Source organism: Lytechinus pictus, chromosome 1 (assembly GCF_037042905.1).
Source record: "Lytechinus pictus isolate F3 Inbred chromosome 1, Lp3.0, whole genome shotgun sequence".
NCBI lineage: Eukaryota > Metazoa > Echinodermata > Echinoidea > Temnopleuroida > Toxopneustidae > Lytechinus > Lytechinus pictus.
This window is the reverse complement of record NC_087245.1, coordinates 7,873,895-7,901,536: the sequence shown is the minus strand read 5'-3', so window position 1 is coordinate 7,901,536 and position 27,642 is coordinate 7,873,895. Positions and strand designations below refer to the sequence as shown.

Sequence of the window (27,642 nt, the reverse complement as noted above, 5' to 3'; positions counted from 1 at the left end):
AGTTCCATCCAAGCAAATGTTTACTTGAAATGGAAAGCAATATGATTTTTGATTGACTTTTGTGTTTTTGCTCTGAGATTGACCCTGAATGAATACAATAAGATCTAGCCTGCAAAAGGATTGGTATATATATATAAAGCAGCTCCAAAGACAAACATCATTATCATGCTCCTACTCTTACAATGTCTCAGAGGATTTCTTTTAAAAACTTCTTTGACAGCAATCATATTTTTTTTCTCAGCTTTATCAATAACTTGTGAAGGGCAACACTTCATTGTTTACCAAGTCAAAATAAAATGTTTCTTAGATATGTTTCAAAATTTGAAAAACACAGATCAAAACGAACACAGACATACAAGCAGAATCAAACAGATAACGAAATGCGACGATTTATAACCTTTCAAACAAATTTCAAAAAAAATAAAATAAAAAAATAAACACAAACACATATAGCACAAATGAATCATCTTGCAAAATGCACACCCATTATAATCAGATTTGAAAAGAATGCACTATAGAAATAATGCATTTTACAAAGAGTATTATATTGAAGATAATTTTTTTATTGCTGGAGTGACAATGAAGAAATAATCATTTGAAGCAGAAGACATGCCTGTCATTCATTAACTGCAGACTATTACAGATAAGTCAAAAAGATTTGGTAGTAAAAAAACCCATTTCGGCAGTGCTGTGCATGATGTAAATAATAGTTATATGTAACAAGGATTGTTTATATGTTAATTAGAATATCAAAATACTGAAACAAGTAAATCACCAGAATTAGTCAAAACAAATTTAATTTGGGATAGAATTCATAAATACGCTGAAATCCAACATACAAAAAGAATGGTTTAAATACTACATCTATTCTTTGGTACATATGCTGGCAAGCAAACATTGCTTCTTACAATTATTACTCTGTGTTATATTATTACACACAGATGTAAGAATGAAACATGTTAAGATTAATTGAAAACAGGTAAAGAAAAGAATGGGATTAAAAATAATAAACAAAAGGTGATACGCTTTTTGGAAAATGAAATATCCTTCACCCTATTATGATTTGATAACCGATGGGTTTCACTCGACAAATTGGAAAGCATGAATGCTTTTTAGTTACCAACCAGAGGACTAAAGGCTTTAGGTACTCTCTGAGGGACCTGGTAATGAAAATCAATGCCTTACCAAAGGGCACTAATGTAGTGATAAAAAGACAAAAGTTGTCTAAGCTTGACTAAAAAAAGACATTGTCTTATAAAATTATCTCTCAGAGAAGTACACATGGCTAAACTTATAGAACTTTAACAAAGAAATGTGTGCAATAATGGTTATTCTGCTTCTTGAAATATTTAATGAGGCTTTTTAAAAGGCCTAATATTAAGAACAAACAAGCAGCAATAATTTATTAGTGGGCATTAGCTAATAGAATGCCTAATCAAGGTGACCATGCTAAAGCCATGGTAATAGTATGCAGCCCTTAGAAACATTATATTAAATGCGATATAATTATTGCATAATATCATTATTAATGTCAAAGCCAATATGCCATCACAAGTTCATGATTTTTATTGAATAATATCAGCATGACTGGTCCCCTTGGAGACATTAACAAGCCATTACAACCCAAATTGTAATGCTCTCATTGTCATTACAGATATTCTATTCCTGGAGAACAGATTTTTTCTTCTTGGAAAATGAAAAAAAAATCTGATTTTCCTAGATGTAAAATATTGACAAGATATGTTAATTCTTTATTCAGTCATAACTGACAAGTTGGAGCGGAATGGAACCCCGCTATGAACAGAGACATAAGACAAGATAATGTTATGATCCATTCTCAAGCTTTGTCATACTGCATCAGCAAATACAATGAAGCTTGCAGACTCGCAAGTAAAAGCTTACCAAAACAGGAAAAAAATTAATGATTGTGAAAAAGACAGTTTTCTTAATTTTCATATATTCAGTAATCTTTCCACCGAGACTATTTTTCAATGAGTGTATGTTGTATACCTGTTGCATGTGACCGAGTACATTCATCCTTGTAGTAAAGAGATGCTTGCCTTCCTCAGAGTATAAACGCTGGAGGAACTCGGTGGTGAAATTACTGCTTGCATTCTCATTCCTGGTATATAATGAACATGGGGCAACGTAGAACAACATTAACACAATACTATTCTCTCATGATCAGTATTATACTGCAATCTACGATGACATCTGAAGAATTCACCAGTTGGAGCTAAAAGTACTCCCTACGGTACAAAATAATTCTCTATGAAAAGAACAAATTCTGATGGAAATGACATGAATCTTATTCAGGACTTTTATGGTGTCCAGTGATGGAACTTGAAATATCAGATAAATAGAGAATCATAGTGTGACTTCAATTTCCTTTCCGTGCATTTCATTGTTTATAATACCATATTTTGGTAGAACATGATGAAAAACCTTAATTCATATCATAACATACTCAAATCATGATCATTTCAGAGTTTTACAAATTTTAATATAAACTAGAAAAAAGAAACAAATATTCAATGGTGATTTTCCCTTTAATACTGTACATGGAGTTTAATATACACTACCTGAGAATAAGTCCTCTCTGAACACCATCAGCTATCTTGGCTGCCAAGTGAGTTACATCAAGCTGAAAGTCATTCAATCATAAACATATTACACAATGAATTAGGAAAACCTATTCAAAATCAACAAATAAGAGATCTATTTTTAGAAGAAGGAATGTCAACATTATTGTGATGCTATTTGTGACTTCAGAAAAGGGTTCTATACCATATACTATATTCAATGGATTGGACTAGATTCTGATGGTTACAAGGTTGTTTTTTTTTTTTTAGAATAACTGTAATCAAATCTTTTAAACATGCAGATATATTGACAACAAATTTGAGGGTTTGCAATCCATATGAGTTTTATGAACCTATTCAATAGATGCATTTTACATTTAATTAGACTATATATTTCAGTCTGGAGAGAAAAACTTTAGAAGAAATCATTGATAGAGCATTATATTCACTAACCAATAAGTGGACATCATAACATTTAAACTTATATACTGTGTCTGGACTGTAATAGTAAGAAGTACATACCTCCAGATCCTTTATAGAGAAAGGTTCTTCATATATGTAAGCTGCATCAGCTCCTCCTGCTAAGCCGCTCATGGTTGCTAGGTAACCACAGTAACCACCCATGGTCTCTACGATGAAGACACGCCTCTTTGAGCCACTGGCAGATTGCTTGATACGATCGCAAATCTGGGAAGGATAGAGAAGGTACAATAAAATAGACAAGATGAGCATGCGTGCTACTTTTTATTTTTTTCCTTATTTGTTTATGATCTTTATTACGACTTTTTAAATAAACAGTTTGGATTACGGTATTTTATCTAACCTATATTATAATTTTCTACTAATCTGTAATACAGATAATAACCTGAATATATGGATTATGGGTTTCTTCTAAATAACTTTAATCACGGTAACAGATTATTGTGATCTGTATACACAGATTAGTAGAAAAATTCTTATCTGATAAACTAGTTATAATCTGTATTAATATAAAGATTAACTGATGCAGGCAGGGATCACTGCATACATAATTGAAGGGTTCCAAACGTTATGCCTAAATTCCACAGTTATAATTGTACAAGTTGTGGCAGGTACTAGGTGCAAGTACTTTCCCAAAAGGTTGACACAAGAATGCAATCTGGGGATCAGTCTCCTTTCAGAGTTTAGCCATGAGAAAATAATTCTTAAACCAATGTACATTGATGATTGCAAGGGTTCTTCAAGTTCAAGACCTTTAGATTGAGCCGACACTGGAAAGCTTATTAAGTGGAATGGAACCATGTAATATTTAATGCGCATCCGTTGGTCCTGTAAAGGACCCTCCAAACATAATGTTTCAACAAGTGCGTTCTTCTCATCTTCAGGAAGATGACAATGCAGGGGTGTGAGTGGCACTGCATTTGACATAAAAGAAATTTCTGGAGAAGTAGTATTTTCCCAAGAATTCTCTCAACCAATGAGTAAATGGTATCAACGTACCTGAAGAAGTACTTGCGGTCACTAAACCAAGGCATGATGAGAAGGGTTTTGTAAAGAATTGGACTAACGCAGATATATGTATCAGTATTACATTATGTTCAATGGATGGTGTCAAGAGGGGGCCATTTGGTTACAGTTGTGGTTCATATATAGATTAGTAGATAAACCAGATATACCCCTAGAGATTATTATTATCTCATAATCTGCATAGATAACAATCTGTATACACAGATAAAAAAAAACCAATAATCTGTATATACAGTTTACATGAAATACTGTTTTTTTTTTCTTTGTTGAACTAATGGTCTTTTGAAATTTTCAAAGTTTGCAATCCTTATTTGCATGCTTACTTTGGATATGCACATAACAGTATACAAATAATGCACGTAAGCGCGTGCATGCAGGGCCAAATAATGAACGATGTGCGAGAAGAGCCAATGGACATACCGCACCGAGGTCCGCAGGACCGTGTGCGGTATATCCATTCGGCGAGTCGAGCACAGAGTTCATTATTTAGGTCCTCTATGCGCAAGAATGTGTGCATTGTTTGTTTTATACACCCCCCTCCTCCCCCATGTTACTGAGTTGCCCCGAATGCTGTATTTGATCTAAATTCTAGATAATTCCAGACCTCGCACTATCCTGCACTCTGACGTCAGAGTGCAGGATAGTACTTTTGGTATGACGTCAGAGTGCAGGATAGTGCATTTTGGATGCAATAGTGCGATTCGCTGAATATCATGTGATCCGATTTCAACCAATCAGATTACAGAACATTCTTGGGAGTTGTATAAAAAATAAATATACCACCATCAACAAATCATTTTCCTCAAGCATAAACAAAATCAGAAAGCACCATCACTACTGAGGAAGAAATAAGGAAGTGATACAAACTTACATCAGCGATGGCATTGAGGGCAGTATCACATCCAAGACTGAAGTCCGTCCCTGGTACGTTGTTACTGACCGTTGCTGGTATCACAACCACAGGGATGCATAGCTCTGGATATTCCTTCCGAGCAGCTAATAACTGGATAGCACTGTTGTAAGCCTATGAATCAGAATCATAAGGATTTACAAAGAGGGTATGGGTGACTTGTGGAAACTTGAAAAAATTATTCTTTAAGTTCTAAAGCCTGGCGTACACTATGGGATTCGTTACAATCAGAATTTCAAAAAAATTGTAATAACATTTGATATGGACATTTAAACCCATAAAACCTTAGCGATCAGAGTTCAGAATAGTGGTGGTACTACTGAAATTGAAATTCAGTCTAGTTCGGGCCTCCCTATAGGAATAAAAGTAAATTCAAGACCAAATCGTAATGACGTCATCATCGGTTGCGACTTGAAGCCGATTTGGACTTAACCCAGACCACAGGGCTTGCCACAAAGCAAAATTATAATTTTATTATTCCTAACATTATGCCAATCTTAGAATTAAATATTCTTACTTCTTGGAACTTTCATATTTACTGCAAAATGCGATTTATAAAAAGATTGTGTCGCATCGGGTCGCATAGTGTGCGCTGGGCTTAACACTGATGGCAGATAATTACATTCAGATAGGAGCAATTCTTTATATTTCTGAACCTCTATATAAAAGATCTGTCACAGTTTTTCTACTTCATATGAAAGGTTGAATGCTCTCAAATTATGACGGCTTGAGCAGGTCATGAATTGAAGAAAGAATGGAGATGAATGGAAGTCAGTCGTACAAATGGTTATTTTATAGAATTACCAGTTGATAGAACAAGGGCTTCAAAATAAACATTATCATTATCAAGATGTCTTATGATTGAAATATGAAATTCATAAAATTGTTCTGTGGTACCCTTATATTATATTGTAGTTAAATGAGAAAAAAAATATCCTTCTGGACATTTCTTAATATTTCTCCATCTATTAAGATGTACATTTTACAGGGCATTATCTTTACATTATGGGACATGCTTTTATAGCATTTAAAGTCATGCAGCTCACATTTTATAAAGTTATCAAATCGCTTTGGTACATTGTCTATTTTGAAAAGAATATATTTATACAACAATACAGTGCACAAGTACAATTATCTTTTAGCATATTCATTTCATATTCTGACCAATGTCATCAGATTTTTAAATCTTGGACGCATATCATGTACCGTTTTTGACATACTACCATTGAACACTGTATGATACATTCGTCTGTTTTGAAAGAAATACATATATACAACAATCAGGGTTCCCAGCTATTCAAGGAAACAAAATTCCCTGATTTTTCCCTGTGAAGTTTAAAAATTCCCTGATAATTATTTAAACCCGTTCAAAGTTTCACATATTTTCTAAGTTGTTGCAGTGAATTACATGTACATGTACTTTCAGCATAAAAACAATAATGTAAAACTAATTAGTACTATTAGACAGGCACCATAACCAGTCATTCAATGGATGTTGTTTTGATATGCAACAAAATATAACTGACTACCGTGCTTTCGACTATTGGGCCGATCGAAATTCCCTGATTTTTCCCTCATTTGAGGTATTTTTTATCAAAATCCCAGATTTGTCCCTGACTGAAAAAAAGTAAAATAATTTTCCCTGATTTCCCTGAACAATACAACGCACTTTGTCTAATACAGTTATAATCTGGCACAAGTCATTTGTATTCTGATCAATGTTATGAAATGTTCAATTAGACAATCATGGAAGCATATCATGTAACTTGTTGGACATACTACCATTCACAATAAAGCTACATGTACATCTTACCTCAAAGCCACCAACCAACAGAAGAGCATTAATATTATACTTCTTGATCTTCTCTGCAACAACAGCCATGTTCTTCTTTGGAGTTGTCCTAATATTGTTGATTAAGAACAAAGATTTGGATTTTAATCACAAAATAACAAATAAATAGCTGTAGGCAAAGTATTCTTAAACATCAAAGAATAGGAATTTTGAAAGTATTACAGTTAGAGTAGCATTAAATACAAAACAATTAATGAACAGAGGAGAACATTTTTGAACTAATGAGATTGCAATGAGACCCATTTTGACCAAAATTAAGAAACTCGGCATCGATGCATTGTTCAGCTAGTCATAACATTTTTCTGTCTTGAACTATCAAAATTTGTACCTGACATTGATTTCTTTTCAATCTGGAATTTGTGAGTTTCATAATACATGTACATTCGCCACTAATGTTCATTTTCATGAGAGGCTTCAGGGTCAATCAATTATTTTTTAAAGATACAATATAACACATGCCATGAGTAAGAATTAAGAAATTGAAAAAATATTGAATTCAAGGATAAATCCCAAGCATTGAATAACAATAACTTGCAGTTAGACCCCACGGAAAACAGGGAATATTTTTGCAGCAAAGAAAGGCTCTTAACAAAATTCTGTACAGTCCTGTGTAAATACCTACTGCACAAAAGAGTTCTGTGGAGCAGTCTTTGAAAAATGTGGAGCAAATATTGATGCAATATCATGAAAATTATTCTCTGAAAACTGTAGTGAGGTATCTAATCACTTTGAAAGAGAAACATTGTGATTAATGCATTTTATTGAGTACAATGTAGTCAAGCAAACTCATATGAGTGACATCACAATAAGTGTGATTTGGAGGCATGTATCATGAAATGCCCAAACTGCCTACCTGTATTCAGGCAATGTTCATTGTAATGTCTGTTACTTCCTAGTATAGAACCCGCTCGTTGAACCCAATCACTGACCTCAATTGATTATACTTCAGTGAGTTTGTTTTCAATGTGGAATAATGTTCATTGTATTGTCTTATATACATGTTAGTTCCTAGTATAGAACCCGCTCGTCGAACCCAATCACTGACCTCAATTGATTATACTTCAGTGAGTTTGTTTTCAATGTGGAATAATGTTCATTGTATTGTCTTATATACATGTTAGTTCCTAGTATAGAACCTCCTTGTCGAACCCAATCACTGACCTCAATTGATTATACTTCAGTGAGTTTGTTTTCAATGTGGAATAATGTTCATTGTATTGTCTTATATACATGTTAGTTCCTAGTATAGAACCTCCTTGTCGAACCCAATCACCGACCTCAATTGATTATACTTCAGTGAGTTTGTTTTCAATGTGGAATAATGTTCATTGTATTGTCTTATACATGTTAGTTCCTAGTATAGAACCTCCTTGTCGAACCCAATCACTGACCTCAATTGATTATACTTCAGTGAGTTTGTTTTCAATGTGGAATAATGTTCATTGTATTGTCTTATATACATGTTAGTTCCTAGTATAGAACCCGCTCGTCGAACCCAATCACTGACCTCAATTGATTATACTTCAGTGAGTTTGTTTTCAATGTGGAATAATGTTCATTGTATTGTCTTATATACATGTTAGTTCCTAGTATAGAACCTCCTTGTCGAACCCAATCACCGACCTCAATTGATTATACTTCAGTGAGTTTGTTTTCAATGTGGAATAATGTTCATTGTATTGTCTTATACATGTTAGTTCCTAGTATAGAACCTCCTTGTCGAACCCAATCACTGACCTCAATTGATTATACTTCAGTGAGTTTGTTTTCAATGTGGAATAATGTTCATTGTATTGTCTTATATACATGTTAGTTCCTAGTATAGAACCCGCTCGTCGAACCCAATCACTGACCTCAATTGATTATACTTCAGTGAGTTTGTTTTCAATGTGGAATAATGTTCATTGTATTGTCTTATATACATGTTAGTTCCTAGTATAGAACCTCCTTGTCGAACCCAATCACTGACCTCAATTGATTATACTTCAGTGAGTTTGTTTTCAATGTGGAATAATGTTCATTGTATTGTCTTATATACATGTTAGTTCCTAGTATAGAACCTCCTTGTCGAACCCAATCACCGACCTCAATTGATTATACTTCAGTGAGTTTGTTTTCAATGTGGAATAATGTTCATTGTATTGTCTTATACATGTTAGTTCCTAGTATAGAACCTCCTTGTCGAACCCAATCACTGACCTCAATTGATTATACTTCAGTGAGTTTGTTTTCAATGTGGAATAATGTTCATTGTATTGTCTTATATACATGTTAGTTCCTAGTATAGAACCCGCTCGTCGAACCCAATCACTGACCTCAATTGATTATACTTCAGTGAGTTTGTTTTCAATGTGGAATAATGTTCATTGTATTGTCTTATATACATGTTAGTTCCTAGTATAGAACCTCCTTGTCGAACCCAATCACCGACCTCAATTGATTATACTTCAGTGAGTTTGTTTTCAATGTGGAATAATGTTCATTGTATTGTCTTATATACATGTTAGTTCCTAGTATAGAACCTCCTTGTCAAACCCAATCACTGACCTCAATTGATTATACTTCAGTGAGTTTGTTTTCAATGTGGAATAATGTTCATTGTATTGTCTTATATACATGTTAGTTCCTAGGATAGAACCTCCTTGTCAAACCCAATCACTGACCTCAATTGATTATACTTCAGTGAGTTTGTTTTCAATGTGGAATAATGTTCATTGTATTGTCTTATATACATGTTAGTTCCTAGTATAGAACCTCCTTGTCGAACCCAATCACTGACCTCAATTGATTATACTTCAATGAGTTTGTTTTCAATGTGGAATAATGTTCATTGTATTGTCTTATATACATGTTAGTTCCTAGTATAGAACCTCCTTGTCAAACCCAATCACTGACCTCAATTGATTATACTTCAGTGAGTTTGTTTTCAATGTGGAATGACCCATTGGTACAATGTTCATTGTAATGCCTTACATACCTATTAGTTCCTAGTATAGAACCTCCTTGTCGAACCCAATCACTAACATCCATCCAACCTGATAACTGAACCTGTATAAAGAGATCATAACATGTAAATCATATATAACCTCCTCGATCAGAAAGACGTCTCTTACAAAGATATTCAACAGGTGTCCCACCATTGGCAGCGAAACAATGTTAGCTATTCCATTTTACTTTTTTTTTTTACAAGGATATTCATTGCTCTACTTATTGTATGTAGTTCTTTATGTTACCATTATTCTGGACCGTATCAACTGATTAAGGTTCATGATAAGTCAATGCTAGGCGAATTCAGATGAGTTTAAGGTTTTACCATTTGCCTATGTACTTTAATTAGGCCTGGCATTGCTATAATCATGAGTTGTGAAATTATAAAGTCCACATAGCCCCTTTTCTACCCTTTCTGCCATAACCATGAGACAAAATATTAAGTTCATTGCTTGTTCATATTCATATTATATCAATACCATGTGTCCCAGAATAAGAAGGAAACAAGGGTTCTCAGTTATTTTCTACAACATAGTTGAATGATTTATGATCTTTCATTCACGTTTTTCTTCTTTATATACGACAGTCGACAAGAAAAGTTTATGCAAAAATGTACTAAATTTTTCGTAACTTTATGACATTGCACTAAAAAATATGTCAAAGTACAGCCTCACATGCATTACAATCTACATGTGAGTTTCTGTGCAAAACGTTTCTGACAAGCCTCCGTATTTATTGTTTGTACATCTAACATGCCACGAATGAGCAATTTGTTTAGTATTAGGTCTCAAATCAAAACATATTTGATGATTAGGATATATCTTTTTGAAAATGGATTAATTTTTTTATTGGACACACTGTATAATGAGAAAACTGGACATACATGACTTAAGTAATAAACTGACATAGGTTTGACTACTTCTACAGTTTTTTTTTATACTTTAATTGAATGATAGAACAGGTAATGGGTTCTTTCAAACTGAATTATTACATAGTGAATATACTTTTGCAATGTGGGGTATCCAATCATGCAGGAATGATAGTGTCTTTTTTAATATCTTTAATAAACAAGTTTTACTGTTAATAATAGTATTGGGATCACATTACACATGCAATGTATTATCAGCTTGGGTAATCTGGACCAATGCAGCGATGTGGAGCAATTTGGAATATAAGTGCAACTTCAAGTCCAACTTAATCCTTTGTGAAGCAGCCCAATAGTATGTACATATATCCATTACAAATCAAAACCTGTAAGACTTTATAAAATAGATGAGGCTGTTGATTTGATCTTTTGCTTTCTGAAATGTCTCCTATATATTGGAAAGACTTGCACTCTGACATTATGTCTCAAAATTGATTGAAATAAATGAAAATAAAAAAAGAATAAGCGAAATAAATATTTAAAAAAGCAGAAATTAAAAAAAGCAATCGGCCAACAATCTCCAGGAAATAGTCAATAAATACATATAATGGAAATCAATGTTAAAAAGTATGGATTTTTTTTAAACTACAGCATGAACTATATGAGGTAATTCAATATAAAATGGTAAATGCCTTAAATGATCAGGTGATAAAACAATCGAAATAAAACTTATTTCCATTCCCCCATGACTCTTCAAGTAAAACACAAAGTGGAATAACGCATTGTGAAACATGTGGGATTGCATTCTTTTAAAGACAGTGATTTTCCAAACTAAACTCAAACTCAACACCAAAACAAACCAAGATTCTAATAAAGCACAGCACTAAAACCTAGACATAAAATCACAAAAGGAAGACAATTCCACCAAAGTAAAATCAACCAAGTTTTGTTTGGCTATTAAAACATGATTGTGCAACAGATATTTACTTACATTCATGTAAAGTCTAAATATCTACAATTAACATAGCATTGTGTTGTGTGTTCCGCATAGCCATAAAAAATATGTACATGTATTATATTTTGCATGTACTCAACATCAAAGAATGATAGAGAAGACAAAAAAAACATTGAATATCCCTAATTTAAGTGTCAGTTTTTTCACTGGTTTGAAAAGGCTGAAAAGCCTGATAAGGGAAGTTGTTAGGGCCTGAAATCAGACAAACCCTGTAGACATCTCTGAAGATTTTAATTCAGGATATATCAATGAAATTCCCCTTGATGACTGTTTGACTCCCCCCCCCCTCAATGTCCTTATTCATCCATGGCACTAAGGTTTGAATAGAGTGAATATGAATACCTTGAATCATTTACTTTCATGTTACTCACAGAATTATACAGTGCGTCCCACAAAAAAAAACGAGATCTATCAATGATTTATCATAACTTAATCACAAATACATCAGACAAATGACCTACCATTGCAAAGCTTAGAATCTCCTCTTTCATCCGAAATTACTTAGATTATTTCTCATTCACGCATGAGTGAGCAAAAGCAATTTGAAGAGGGGATACCAAAAAATCACTTGGCGGGTTGTATCTGGATTTAAAAAAGAAAACCATACATGTATTTTTAAAAAGTTCAATATCTGCTCTTTAATTCGATACCTCAATTATAGAAAATGGTCAAGAAATAACGAAGTTCTGGATATTTCAAATTAGGCTTGAATTTCAATAATTTCATGAAATGAAGTGGTTTAACAAGGCTAGCGTTCAGACTCACTCGATGCTCCATTTTGTTGACGATCAGCCATGCATTAAGTCTTTTGTTAACCGTGCAATAGCTTCTGTGGGAAACCGGTGAAAACACGTTTATTTAATCAAATTATGGAAATACAAGCATTGTTTCGAGGGAACAGAACTTTTTTACTTCTTGACCATTTTCTGTGATTAAGGTATCAAATAAAAGAGCAGATCTTGAACTTTTTAGGCATGTGATTTTCTTTTTTAAATTCAGATACCCTCCGCCAAATAAGTTTTTGGTATCCTTTCTTCAAATTGTTTTTGCTCACTCATGCGTGAATGAGGAATAATCTAAGTAATTTCAGATGAAAGCGGAGATTCTAAGCTTTACATTGGTAGGTCATTTGTCTATTGTATTTATGATTAAGTTATGATAAATCATCGCTAAATCTCGGTTTTGTTTTTGTGGGACACACTGTATTTTCACAACAAATAGGAAATCATTTGGAGATGATGTATAGCTGATGCCCTAATTAACTTGATTTGCTTTCTGAAGTCTCAACAGTACGACTGCATTTTGTCTACATCTTCAATTCATTTTGCTTTTAAAAAAATCTGAGAAATTCGCAGATGGCACTCAGGTAACTTAGCTCATTTTATATCTAGACAAGAAGTTTGTGCAAATCAAAGGCCAGGAGTGAATTACAATACATGCAAGCCATACAGAGGGTATAGGGAAAATCAAAACATATTATTGATAATATCTCACCTCTCCCTGATGTTAAATATATATGTACACAGTGCAGAAAAGAAGATTCAATCATTTTCAAAAGTTATTAGTTAATAATCATATTCAAAACAAAATATAACAAGGAAATAACAGTTCAAAGTAATGGCTGATCATAATCACATCTTGTGTCTTGAAAAGACAATTGCCTGATTTCATTTCAAAACACAATTTCTGAATGTTTCATTTCTGCTCATTTTTACCAAAGACCCAACACAAAGCCTACATGGAGTGTTCGATCGTAGGGCTGGTTTTCACACATTATTACATTGATCATTGTGTGCAACAAAGCATACAAATCAACTGTAAGATCACTTATCAAACTTTGTGTTAAAGGCCTCTGGTAATTTAAGATTTATCCATGCTTCAAAGCAAATAATATTCAGGCAAAGTAAGTAGTAGAAACATAGAAGTTTTATATGATATGTACTTTACACAATAAATTGATGCAATAAAACCTGTGTCAATGAAACAGTGTTAAAGAGTAATAACTGACAACAAAATAAAACTGAACAATATCAATAACATTATTGAACACAAAACACAATTATTACAGGAACATATGTTAGCTACATAATTTCATTAGAACTTGAACAATAAGACTCTTCGTCGACATGGACTGGATATAAAGCTCTTCTTGTCTTGAGAAATCAAATTTTTAAAGGGAAACTGAACAACAGTTTCCTGGCATTAACTAACCACACATAATACTCAACTCTCACATTTTTCATTCAAATTATTATGATTAATTGTTCTCAAACTTGAACTGATTTGTTTCTTTGATTTTTCTGTTTTCACACAAGCTAACTTGTTCCAAGGGTTTCATCCTCAGTTAAAAAACTTTTGTTAATTAAAAAAAAAATCTTTTCAAACAACTCAAATACATTACAGACAGGACAACAAAATTTGTTTATATTGAAGAGTATTAAAGCAAATAAATCAGTAATGTTCTTTAAATTCCTTTGTCTATTATGCTGAAAAACATAAAGGTCAAAAAGGAGAAATCCATTCAATCAGTCGGTGATCCCAACAGAACATTAAAAAAAAGAAACTATCACAAAAATGAAAGGATATTGATATTTTAGTGGTCCAAACATGTGTTAACGATTTAACACATTAAGATACTACAGTCAGAGAAGTACAAACGGTGCTATAATGGCAAAGCCGTCATAAAAAATTGCCAAAAAAAAAATGCCAAAATCATAATTTCATAAATTCTAATTAGTAGAAGAAAAGAAAAAAAAACACCCTAGTTTGATTTATACAAGAATTGGCATTCCTTAGTATCTAAAACATACATGTTACTATAATAATTATTCTTGCTTAAATAGTACCTATAACTGATTAATGATAAATCATTAGCTGACACTACATTATTTTAATATTCTATATGAATAGCTTTAATATTTACAAATTTCTTATGACATACATACCTGATCAGCAATAAGACCTTCGAATCCATCATTGATACGATAAACCCTGTATCCATGAAAGAGAGAGGTTCTGATAAACGCCCTCACAGCTGCATTCATGCCAGCTGCTGGTGCTCCAACATTCATAACAGCCATATTGTAGTTACTCTGTGTCAAGAGAAAAGGTGATTGGTTTTTCTTAAAGAATTCATTTGACTCTCGCAGGGTTATTCTTAGTATACCTACCGAGGTCTTAAGCTTAAAATATTCCATTATGATATATGTCAAAAACATATCAATTATGAAGTATTACACTAATCTATGTATTAAAATCAAAGCTCAAGAAAATTCTTCAGTAATTGGAATTTGTACCTCATTACACGTACCAAACCCCTTAAAACCTTTGTGTTTAGTTGTAATGAGAAGTAATGTTGTAACTGATTTTTATTCCAATTCCCGATCCGATCCGATTTTCCCCTTTTTTCTACTTTTTCCGAACTCCGATTTTTGACGAGTGGGAAAAAAATCAGATCGGAAAAACCAAAGCATAACAAGACAAAAAACATGTGGCGACATGTTTCCCGTCAAAATGCGCTAATGATTTGTTTTGATCTCGGACAAAAGCGGTGGAAGGAAAAGAAGATAAAGGAGAAGAAAATTATGTTTTGTTTTGATCTCCGACATAATCGGAGAAAGAAGATGATGAATTGTTTTGATCTCCGACATAATCGGAGGAAAAAAAAGATGATGATGATGATGATTGGTGATAATTTGTTTTAATCTCCGACAAAAACAGAGGAAGAAGAACAAGGCAAACGCCAAGCGTTGTCTCGCCTGCATATTGCAGTCATGAAGAGACTGCATGTCAAAACTACATGTATGCTATATGACTTAGATGGACCTCTGTTACGAGTTTGGCGATCCCACCTCGAAGCTATAGAAAGTTATTGTGTGTACAACACAGCAGTGCCAGTCATGGAAAGTTCATTGACCTTTGACCTTAATCAAATTCAACTCACATTCGAACTTGACCTGCACCTTCAAGAGATGGACCTCTTGTTTGAATTTGGCAATCCTACCTCGAAGATATAAAAAGTTATTATGTGTACAACAAAGCACAGTGCCAGTCATGGAAAGTTCATTGACCTTTGACCTTAATCAAATTCGGCTCACATTTGAACTTGGCCTGCACCTTCAAGAGATGGACCTCTGTTATGAATTTGGCGATCTCACCTCGATAGTTCATTGACCTTTGACCTTATTCAAATTCGACTCATATTCGAACTTGACCTGTACCTTCTAGAGATGGACGTCTGTTATGAATTTGGCGATCTCACCTCGAAGCTATAGAAAGTTATTGTGTGTACAACACAGCACAGTGCCAGTCATGGAAAGTTCATTGACCTTTGACCTTTGACCTTATTCAAATTCGACTCATATTCAAACTTGACCTGTGCCTTCATGAGATGGACCTCTGGTATGAATTTGGTGATCCCACCTCGAAGATATAGAAAGTTATTATGTGTACAACACAGCACAGTGCCAGTCATGGAAAGTTCATTGACCTTTGACCTTATTCAAATTCGACTCATACTCGAACTTGACCTGTGCCTTCAGGAGATGGACCTCTAGTGTGAATTTGGTGATCCCACCTCGAAGATATAGAAAGTTATTATGTGTACAACACAGCACAGTGCCAGTCATGGAAAGTTCATTGACCTTTGACCTTTGACCTTATTCCAATTTGACTCATATTCGAACTTGACCTGTGCCTTCAGGAGATGGACCTCTGTTATGAATTTGGTGATCCCACCTCGAAGCTATAGAAAGTTATTGGGTGTACAAAGTTATTATGTGTACAACACAGCACAGTGCCAGTCATGGAAAGTTCATTGACCTTTGACCTTATTCAAATTCGACTCATACTCGAACTTGACCTGTGCCTTCAGTAGATGGACCTCTGGTATGAATTTGGTGATCCCACCTCGAAGATATAGAAAGTTATTATGTGTACAACACAGCACAGTGCCAGTCATGGAAAGTTCATTGACCTTTGACCTTATTCCAATTTGACTCATATTCGAACTTGACCTGTGCCTTCAGGAGATGGACCTCTGTTATGAATTTGGTGATCCCACATCGAAGCTATAGAAAGTTATTGGGTGTACAAAGTTATTATGTGTACAACACAGTACAGTGCCAGTCATGGAAAGTTCATTGACCTTTGACCTTATTCCAATTTGACTCATATTCAAACTTGACCTGTGCCTTCAGGAGATGGACCTCTGGTATGAATTTGGTGATCCCACCTCGAAGCTATAGAAAGTTATTGGGTGTACAACACAATTGTTGACGACAACGACGCCGACGCCGGAAATAGTGATACATGTACCTATGTCTCGCTACGCAGGCGAGACAAAAACAACAAGATGATGATATGTTTTGATCTTAAGCGGAGGCAAATACAATTTAGTTGAACACGCTGACATGCGCGGTAATGTTTACAACTATGCGTCTTCTAAGAGTTTGGGATTACCTCCGCCATCATCACGATGTTGTAGAGAAGTTGAATAGCATCGTAAACAACTTTGGATAATAGTGCGTCTATTTCGGTAGGTGACGTAGGTCATGCGTCCTCTAAGAGTTTAAGATTGCCTCCACCATCACCACGATGTTGTAGAGAAGGTGAATATCATCAGAAACAACTTCAGCTTGTAGTGCGTCTATTTCTGTAGGTCATGCGTCCTCTAAGAGTTAACGATTACCTCCGCCATCACTACGATGTTATAGAGAAGGTGAATATCATCGTAATCATCTTTGGATAATAGTGCGTCTATTTCGGTGGGTCATGTGTCCTCTAAGAGTTTACGATTACCTCCGCCATCACGATATTGTAGAGAATGTGAATATCATCGTAATCAACTTTGGATAATAGTGCGTCTATTTCGGTAGGTCATGCGTCCTCTAAGAGTTTACGATTACCTCCGCCATCACTTCGATGTTGTAGAGAAGGTGAATATCATCGTAATCAACTTTGGATAATAGTGCGTCTATTTCGGTAAGTCATGTGTCCTCCACGAGTTTACGATTGCCTCCGCCATCATCACGATGTTGTAGAGAAGAAGACTATCGTTGATCGGCGGTAGTGTCGCGCGCTGCATCATCATTACCGTAAGTAACGGTGTATTAACCGCACCTTTTTCTCGGCGGGACAGAATCAAAAGTCGGGGGTGCGGTTTATACACGGTGACAGGTCTGAGCCAAGCCAATCTCAGCCCGATACCACTACCAGTTTTCAACTCACGTCGGGCGGCCGAGCGTAGCCGCTTGGGGCAATCCCGTTTAGGGGTATGAGCCGCGGGTATAAAAGGGAAGCAACTATGACTACCGGTATCTGCCGTAAATGTCCCTCAAAGTTATATCACGGTAACAAACGCACCTACCTTCATGAAACTGACTTTTTTTAATGGTGTGACTCTGTCTTTGTTGTCATTTTTTAGTCATCGCGGCAAAGTTCAGACGCCAATCGATCGCACAGCGCGGTGCAGCTAGCCGAATAAGACATGCATGTGTAATGTATATGGCAACGTCAACGTAAGCTGGCGCTTTACCTTTCCGTGGAAGTTATTTTGTTTGACAAATTATTGGTATTATTTGACAATTAATTTCTTTCATTTGCCTTTCCTTCATTTCTCTCTATCATCCATCATCTCAAAATCAATCTTCAATCCCCATCTTCACTCCTTCCGACTTTTTATTTTTAATTATTATTCACTTTATTCCCGCCCAGAGCTCCCATTGAAAATACGGTATACCGGTACTAGCATTTTTTTTTCCTATTTTGCTGTCTGTAAGATACCGCCACACACGTACTGAGATCTACCGGTAGTGGTTCAAAGCAGACAAGAAAAACACCTGAACAAAATCGCAAATTTCTCGTATCTTGAACCTTTCCGTATTCCCTTGTCTAAAATTCATGTCAAGACATTGAATGCTAGACAGAATTCTGAAAGCAAAAGTGGGGCTGTGATGCAGGAAATATGATATGAACGATCTTCTCGTATGGGTGAGCCCCCATGCTGATGCTGGTATCGGTACTTGCAATGAACACCGGTACCATATGTGTGTGTGTGAGGTGAGTGTGGAAGTGGCCAATATAATGTCGGCAACTTGCAGATAAGTGACAAAGCGCTGATTTCCCATCATTTTTTACCAGTAATTCTTCGATATTTTTTGGTTCTTGACTCTTTCTTAAATACGCATATTAGAGATAGAAAGTAAGTTTGATAAAAAAAAAATTTTGATGATTTTTTTTTTTTTTTTTTTTTCCATCCGAAAATGGGGGGTGCGGTTAATACACCGTTACTTACGGTATCTTCTTTTCCTTCCTCCAATTATGTCGGAGATCAAAACAAAATCATCATCTTCTTCCTCCGCTTTTGTCGGAGATCAAAACAAATTCTGTCATCAGTGTAGCTTGCAGCATTTGTCCACGTGCCGGCCACCCACAAATTTTAATGTATTTTTTTGTTTTTGAATATCTGCCGATCCGATATCCGAACCGATTTCGATTTTAGGAGCAAAACTTCCGAACCGAACTCCGATCCTGTAATTGCTCTAACTTACAACATTAATGAGAAGGGTAATAATGAAATATATAATCTTGTTTGAAATTAATTGAGTTTTGGACAATAACATCATGAGATAAATACTGGGGTGGTATTTTGAAAATTGTCTTAATTTTTCTTGTAACTCAGCAAGATAACAGCTCGCTAACATTTTCTTAAATCGGTATTCTGAAAATTGTCTTATCTCTGTAAGGACGTCCCCTATTTTATCTCTGACACGCCTAATATTTTATCATCAACCAATCATTAAACTCTTTATATGTTTCGGTCAACCAATAGAAGTGTCCCTTCTAAAAAATAATTAAGCGCATTGCTGACTTGAGGCGTAATTTCCTTTGCACCACCAACGCTTATGCTTATGCTTATACCGTGCTAAAATACATGTGGCTTTTCTCAGAGTCATATTTTCTCTGAAAATATTCATCATCTTGAATGCCAATTTTCAATTGCTAAAAAGTCTACCAATCCGTCGTTATTACGTCTTTGGAATGCCTCCTTATGCCAAACATGATGTTCTTGCAGGATGCAGCAAGATCATTACTATTGTTGACCGAGTAAAATATCACATTCAACATTAAGTTACAATAGCCTCCTTCCTCTTGTAAATTTTCTTGTATTTTGCAAGGAAGTTAACAGAATGCAAAGATCAGAGAATTTTCAGAATACCTTTTATATCGATATGTTATCTTGCGCACAGAGATATATGCGCCGTTTTTAACTTTACGCATCATTGTAACTCTGTTTTTATAAGCACTTAGTGAAAGTTACAAGAAAATTTACAAGAAAATATACAAGAGTTTTCAGAATACGGATTGTATTGTAACTAAAAAGATACAAGAATATTTATCTTAAGACAATTTTCAGAATATGGCCCCTGGGCTCTGATTCATAAAAAAAGAAAGGTTGTTGAGACACAAGAGCAGTGTACCAAATTAATCACAGTATTTACTTTGGCCCAACAAAGAGATTTGGATTTCATTAAAGGTAAGTTTTGAAAATATCAATGGTTACAATAAGGTGACATTTGTGATAGGATAAAAAATTCAACAGAGAAGCAAATTAACCCTAGAACAAAAGCTGGTGTATGGGTAAAATGTGATTGTTACAACCAGGAGAATAACTTACAGCGCAATGTCTACCATCCAAGCTGCACACTTCTTCCTTTGGCTTCACTCTGGACAGAGTCAGGTATATACTAAGGTTGCTCAGGAAACTCCTTTAGTATTCAAGAAAAATACAAGTGGAAATTTTCAAGTTCAAGGCAAATAGTTTTAATTTTATTATTTATTTGCAATTCATTTAGAAAATCTAAGATGTGCAGATATTTTTCACTTCTACCTTTGTGTGAAAGCAGTTGTAATTCATAAAGGTATTCTTGCAACTTACAAGGACTATTATCAGAGGCAAATCATAATTCGACTCAATATTTAGCTGCATGCAGTAGTATAAGCAACGTTCATAAACCTGTGAACATACATATATATATTTTTTTTTTCAGTTTTATATTTTTATTTGACACACGATTTCATGCATTCTCTGAATCAACTTTTCCTCAACCCACTAGGTCGAATTACATCATGCTACCCAGTTCACTTCTCTGATCTCTACAAAAAAAAAAACACTACCAATTATATGTTGTATTATCTACTAGTCTTACCTTCCTCTGAGTGAGCAGGCTTTCTTGAAATCTTTCCCTTTCAGTGCTTCACCAACTGCTTGGGTCTGTTAGGAAGGAAACGAAGGAAAGCAATCTGAACCTGTCTTACACAAGACTTTATTTATCCATCCAACCCAATTCAAATACGAAAGCCAGCGATCACGACATGTAAAATGCATATGTCTGTTCTAAGTGTTTTCTAAAGAATTGTAAATATTGGTGTCATGACAGATCAGTGTGCTATTCATTATTTCCAAACATAAGGTGGGGCCAAGGTAAATAATGCAAACAAATCAGGTACTAGGGAGAATTTGATGGTTTGATGTTACATGTGTAGTGCGTAAACTATGAAGTATTGACAGGGACAGGAAAGATGAAAAGATTATAATTTCCAGTGAGATGAAAGGAACTGATTAGATTACAGACTGGAGCAAAATGGGTAAAAAAGATGAGAATAAGGTTGTGCAAGAGAGAAAGAGAAAAAAAAGACAAGCAGAAAGTAAAGAGAGCAAGATGGTAATAAACAACAGCATAGAGAAAGATAAAGATGGAGGGTGAGAGTCAGAGAAGAGAGTAATAGACTTACCTTCCTGACACAGTCCATGAGAGGAACCCGTATAGCCTTATTACCATCCAGAGATACGACATAGGCTGGCATATCAGGTTTGGTGTCTACGAGGGATAGAACTGCTTCAGCACCCATCCTACATCCCTGTCATAGCAACAAAACAACAACTACGCAGTCAGCATAATAGGTGATAAGTACTAACCACTGAATAAGGGAAAAGTATAAGAGTTGTATTCCATTGACTTTGAAAGTTTATGGAGAGACATTATGTACACTAAGTCATCATCATCATCACCAACACCATCACCATAATCAACATAACAATTATAATCACCATCATCATCATCTTCCTCGTCGTCATCATCACCACCACGATCACCACCATTTAATCATCATCATAACTACCACTATCACCACCATTATTATCATCATCACCATAATCCCCATCTTCTTCATCATCATCATCATTATCATAATCATCATAATCGTAATAATCATCATCATCATCGACATCATCATCGTCATCATCATCATCATCATAATCATCATCATTGGCCTCATCGTCATCATTATCAGTATCATCGTCGACATCATCATCACCACCACCACCACCACCATAATCATCATCATTACTACAACTACCATCACCACCATTATTATTATCATCACCATCATCCCCAATTTCATCATCATCTTCATCATCATCTTTATTAGGCCTGGGAGTAAACATCGATTGATCGAATGGTTCAATGGCTTGCTGCCGATTGCTAATCGATTAGCAAAATTTACACTAATCGAATGTTCGGCAGACCCTGATTAGACACTTGGGATAACTCGAATACTCAAGTAATAGTAACAAAATGACATCAATTGATTTTAATTACTTGATACAGGTTTAAAAATGATGTTACCAATGTAATTTGTAAAATGAACAATGATTGTATCACTTTCACTATTAAACACCAACCTGAAAGAGGTTCGAAAATTTTCATCCCACCCGGGCCTCGCATGCCCTCAATACAAAAAGTGACAATGTATGTTGTATGCATAGGTGAATATAACTATAGTTGCATGTATGTGCTTAAAACAGAAAGTACACACACACACACACACACACACAACTACATGTAGCTGACTTGAGCCGATATGTGATTGGACATTCGATGGCCAATGAAACTTTTGGGAGACAGAGAAGAAGCCACGTAAGGTCGCGACTTCAGAAACAAATTGACCCCTCCCTATCTCTTTGTGTGGGTGTGTGTGAGAGAGAAAGATAGCGGTGGAAGCAAGAATTCTTTTCATGTTTCAAAACAATGCAATCTCTTTTTGGCCACGGCCCCTCCCCCACTCTTACACAATCAAAACAACATTCCAACACATGCCATCACCTAATTATAGATGTCGTTAGTCTCCCAAAATAGACCCAGTTATAGGTTCAAATGATAAAAAATTGTAATTTTGAGAGGTACTTCAAATTAAAAATATTTTGGGAAATATTTTTAACATCGTGGGCAGTGCCACAGGTGGGGGTTGGGGCATGGTGTGGGCAATTGATGAAATTTTTCAATAAGTAAAAGGTACCACATGCGTGTCTGTCTCAAAGAATACTTCATGAATGAGTTGATAACAGAGACGTAACTTGGACCCAAGACTGTAGGCTGATTCATTCATATGCAGGGGTGTTGCACTTGGAGGGATGCATAATACAAGCATTAATTTAGGAAAGATTTTTCATTGGAACAATAAAGTGAAAGTTTTAATCTCATTTCATATAGTTTCTTTTGAAATAGAACTCAAAGAGAATGGGCTTACTTTCATTTATAAGGAACATATAATACTCCACCCTAGATGTTATTGAAACCCTTTTTGGGAGGTCTTCATAATTAGGTCAACTATTGGCTTAGAAGACGATCTTCCCAACGAACAATCAAATGATTTGATTGTTTTTTTTCAGGAAATAATCGAATGGTAAAATTGACATTCGTCCCAGGCCTAATCTTCATCATCATCATCATATCTGCCATTACCATCATTATCATTATCATCCTAATCACTATCATCTTCATCATGATCATTACCATCACCACCACCACAACCACCATTCTCATCATCATCATCATCACCATCTTCCTACTTACCAGAATCCTATCAAAGGCAGATGGGTTACCACCTCGCTGGACATGACCTAGAACAGTCACTCTGGTATCAAAACCTAGACGTTTCACAGTTAACTAATGAAAAGAGAGATAAAATTAATAATCATTTAGTTGAAATCCCTTCTTTTATTGTCTTAGATCAAACTTATTCATGCTTATCCTGTACCATGTATAATTCATCTCTGGACTATTTGTTTTATCATACTTGTAAATTTCATTTTCATTGTATATCTTTACACATCAATTTTATCATACTTCAAATTGAGAAACTGTGTGGTTGATAAATCTTCAACATGAAATATAAGTGTGTTAATATCAAATTTCTTTTTTTACTGTTCTCAACCAATCAAATGTGTTCTCAACCAATCAAATGTGATGATATCAGTAGCTTATAACCATGAAGTTATTGTAACACATTATCAATCACAAGTTTCATCAGGTGACATTCATATTTGATTTCAATTTTATCAATTGAGCCCACTCTGGTTCAATTTGCCTTTTTCCAAATAGTAAAAAAATGTATTTGAAAATAAAAACATTTCAAATGTGATTAAAAAAAGAATTTAGAATACACGATATTCTACATGTGGAAAATACATGAACAATATATCATCTAATGCTCTAGCCACAATTCTGATGAAGCAATTAAAAAAAAATGCTTCCATTCTAATAATTCAATTGTAATTCACTCACACGTACTATTACTTCTACCACAAAAGAGTACCTAGCTCATGAATAAAGACTAACAAGAGTAGCTTACATCCTTGATGATATTGGCTGTGATAGGATCTCCATCTTGGGTAAGAGCACCTTCAGCTACGATGATAATGTTTAGACGTTTACCGAACTTTCTAGTCTGCATAAGTAAATGAGTAACAAAAATACATCACCTGGGGGCCGTTTCAAAAAGCTGTTCGTAAGAAAAGAGTGACTTTAAGAACGACTGATGATCCTTTCTTGTGGTAAATGATGTCATTGGTGATTACTTAGTGCGTAAGAAATGTTCACCAGTCGTTCTTAAAGTCACTCTTCACTTACGAACAGCTTTATGAAACACCCACCAGGGTCCAGTAACACAAGGTTTAATCATATGCTTGATTTTCACGTTTGATTGTACATTGTAGTCAATGGAATCAATCGTAGAAAATTGTTCTACGATCATTGCTTATCTTTGTGTTACGGGCCCCAGAACTATGTCAACTATGTTAACAATATACTTGTACAATCTTGTGTTAGGAGTAATGCATGCCGTTTCTTTTTCAGCTTTCTACATACATGTAGATGGAAAAAAAAAGAATTAGAAAATTCTATATTTTATTGTTTGAAATGGAAATCTAATAGAAACATTCCGAAAATTAATTTTGCCCAATTGATCGTAAGCCCAGAAGCCAACAGATCAATGAGGCTCTCCCTTAAATGTTGAACGCCAAACAGGGTAGCAGCAACTCCCATCTTTTTACGTCTTTTGGTCTGATGCGGCCAGAGTATAAACTCCAGTCCTCTCGGCTGCGAGACGGATGCTCTACCAACTGAGCCAACATAAATACAAGAAGTTGGTAACATATAACAAAAACATAAAGACTCAGGTTTCAGGACACTCTTCTTTTTTGTTTTGTTTTTTAAGTATAATTAGGAAAAAATATATAGCCTCAAAATATGCTGTTCAATCCTGAACATGGTATATTGACATATTATTAAAGGGGAATCCAGCCTTGGCCATAAAATGTTGTGTTGGGAAGGAGAAAAATAAATGAAAAAGAATGGTGAAAGTTTGAAAGAAATCGGACAAGCAATAAGAAAGTTATAGCTGCTTTAAAATTGAGATCACTAATAGGATGTAGATTTCAAATTGGCAACTGGGTAAGTAAATGATGACAAGGGGCAAGGACAACTTTCCCATAGACCATGTACTTTATTATCAGGGATTTGTGGTTTTCTCCTAAGTACCCATTCCCCTGGGGTAGTAATCTAAACAAGTGGAATGCCTCTGGCCGTCTCACCTGCATCACGCGATTCAATATAGCAGCAGTGCTGATTTTGAAAACTACTATAACTCGCACAAGATGTTCAGTGATACTTGGTTACTCGTATTTCCACGTTTTATGAATTAGACCAATACACTTATAGAGATATGATGGCAATTCAACAAATACCCCCAACGTGGCCAAAGTTCTTTGACCTTACATGACCTTTGACCTTGTTCATGTGACCTGAAACTCGCACAGGATGTTCAGTGATACTTGATTACTCTTATTTCCAAGTTTTATGAACTAGACCAACACACTTTCAAATTTATGGCTGTAATTCAACAAATACCCCAATTTGGCCAAAGTTCATTGACCCTAAATGACCTTTGACCTTGATCATGTGACCTGAAACTTGCACAGGATGTTCAGTAATACTTGATTACTATTATGTCCAAGTTTCATGAATCAGATCCATAAACTTTCAAAGTTATGATGGTAATTCAACAGATACCCCCAATTCGGCCAAAGTTCATTGACCCTAAATGACCTTTGACCTTGGTCATGTGTCGTGAAACTCATGCAGGATGTTCAGTGATACTTGATTAACCTTATGTATAAGTTTCATGAACTAGGTCCATATATTTTCTAATTTATGATGACATTTCAAAAACTTAACCTTAGGTTAAGATTTTGATGGTGATTCCCCCAACATGGACTAAGTTCATTGACCCTAAATGACCTTTGACCTTGGTCATGTGACATGAAACTCAGGCAGGATGTTCAGTAATACTTGATTAACCTTATGGCCAAGTTTCATGAACTAGGTCCATATACTTTCTAAGTTATGCTGTCATTTCAAAAACTTAACCTCAGGTTAAGATTTGGTGTTGACGCCGCCGCCGCCGTCGCCGTCGGAAAAGCGGCGCCTATAGTCTCACTCTGCTATGCAGGTGAGACAATATAAACCAGGTTGTATATTGTTTAATGTCCTCATGAAAGAAAAATATAATTTGAAATAAAACTTTTGAGAAAAATGACATTTTAGCCATAATATGTATTTGAGTACATTGAAGAGTAGTCCTTGCCTTACATCACTATGACATCCCATATGCGGCCAATTTGAAGTCTCCATGAGTATAGTGATTACCAATATTTACAACTTTTAAAAATTCATAACTTTCTTGTTGTTTGTCCAATATTGTTCAAACTTTACCCTATCAACTTGTCTGATTTTTCTTTTTCTTATAAAAACAAGTTTTTATTTGGGTTGGATTCCCCTTTAATCAAATTCATAAAAGAGGAATAAATACAAATGGTACAATTTACTGCTCAAATCCCCAAACCCCAAAATGAAATACAGGAACATGGAACTCTAGGCAACCACAGCACTATTATATTTTATAAAGCAGGGGGTTTTTCACACAGGATTAAGTCTGACTAAAAACTGCACCAATATTCCATGTTGCGTGTGGTACACAAGGGATCACTGCAATGGACGCACGTTACCATCGATCAATGAGATAATGCATTATAAATCATACGCGTGTTGCCACCTAACCATGACTTAAGTCTTTGTGAAACACCTCCTCATCATTTAATCTGCTATATATCACCAACCTGTGTAAGTTTGTTACAGATCTTATCTTCCCATTCTGCATCTGGTGGCATCTCAGGAATGAAGATCCAATCAGCAGCTGATGCTAAGCCTGCAACCAAGGCTAGGTAACCACAGTGACGACCCATAACCTCCAGTACAAAACAACGCTGATGGCTGAGTGATCAAATAAAAACAAAGAAATCAAACAATGAAAATAAATACATCATTATAATTTTAAAATTCATAAATAGCAATAGAAATGCAATTAAAGTTAAACAGAGAGGACTCATTTCAAGATTAGTATTTACACATTTAAATCTTTTGTTGTTCTGTTTCTAGTGTACCTATTCTGCTTTGAAAAGAGAAAGACAAAGAGAATGAGCTGTAACTATTTTCACATTTTTCAATGAGAATCATGATATTATTA

At 35.0% G+C, this 27,642-nt stretch overlaps 1 protein-coding gene across 1 annotated transcript in view; it reads right to left on the bottom strand.

Moving 5' to 3' along the window:
* LOC129256797 (ATP-dependent 6-phosphofructokinase, muscle type-like) overlaps positions 1-27,642 on the bottom strand; it is a 52,274-nt gene that overhangs the window by 9,163 nt on the left and 15,469 nt on the right. Inside the window, exons 7-19 of the mRNA XM_054894966.2 lie at positions 27,236-27,389; positions 24,412-24,507; positions 23,634-23,726; positions 21,514-21,639; positions 20,928-20,992; positions 20,396-20,486; positions 14,664-14,810; positions 9,828-9,898; positions 6,812-6,899; positions 4,960-5,112; positions 3,105-3,269; positions 2,583-2,644; positions 2,011-2,122 (exon numbers count right to left, since the gene is read on the bottom strand). Coding sequence (XP_054750941.2) covers positions 2,011-2,122; positions 2,583-2,644; positions 3,105-3,269; positions 4,960-5,112; positions 6,812-6,899; positions 9,828-9,898; positions 14,664-14,810; positions 20,396-20,486; positions 20,928-20,992; positions 21,514-21,639; positions 23,634-23,726; positions 24,412-24,507; positions 27,236-27,389 — 1,423 coding nt within the window. The remainder of the gene's footprint in view (positions 1-2,010; positions 2,123-2,582; positions 2,645-3,104; positions 3,270-4,959; positions 5,113-6,811; positions 6,900-9,827; positions 9,899-14,663; positions 14,811-20,395; positions 20,487-20,927; positions 20,993-21,513; positions 21,640-23,633; positions 23,727-24,411; positions 24,508-27,235; positions 27,390-27,642) is intronic.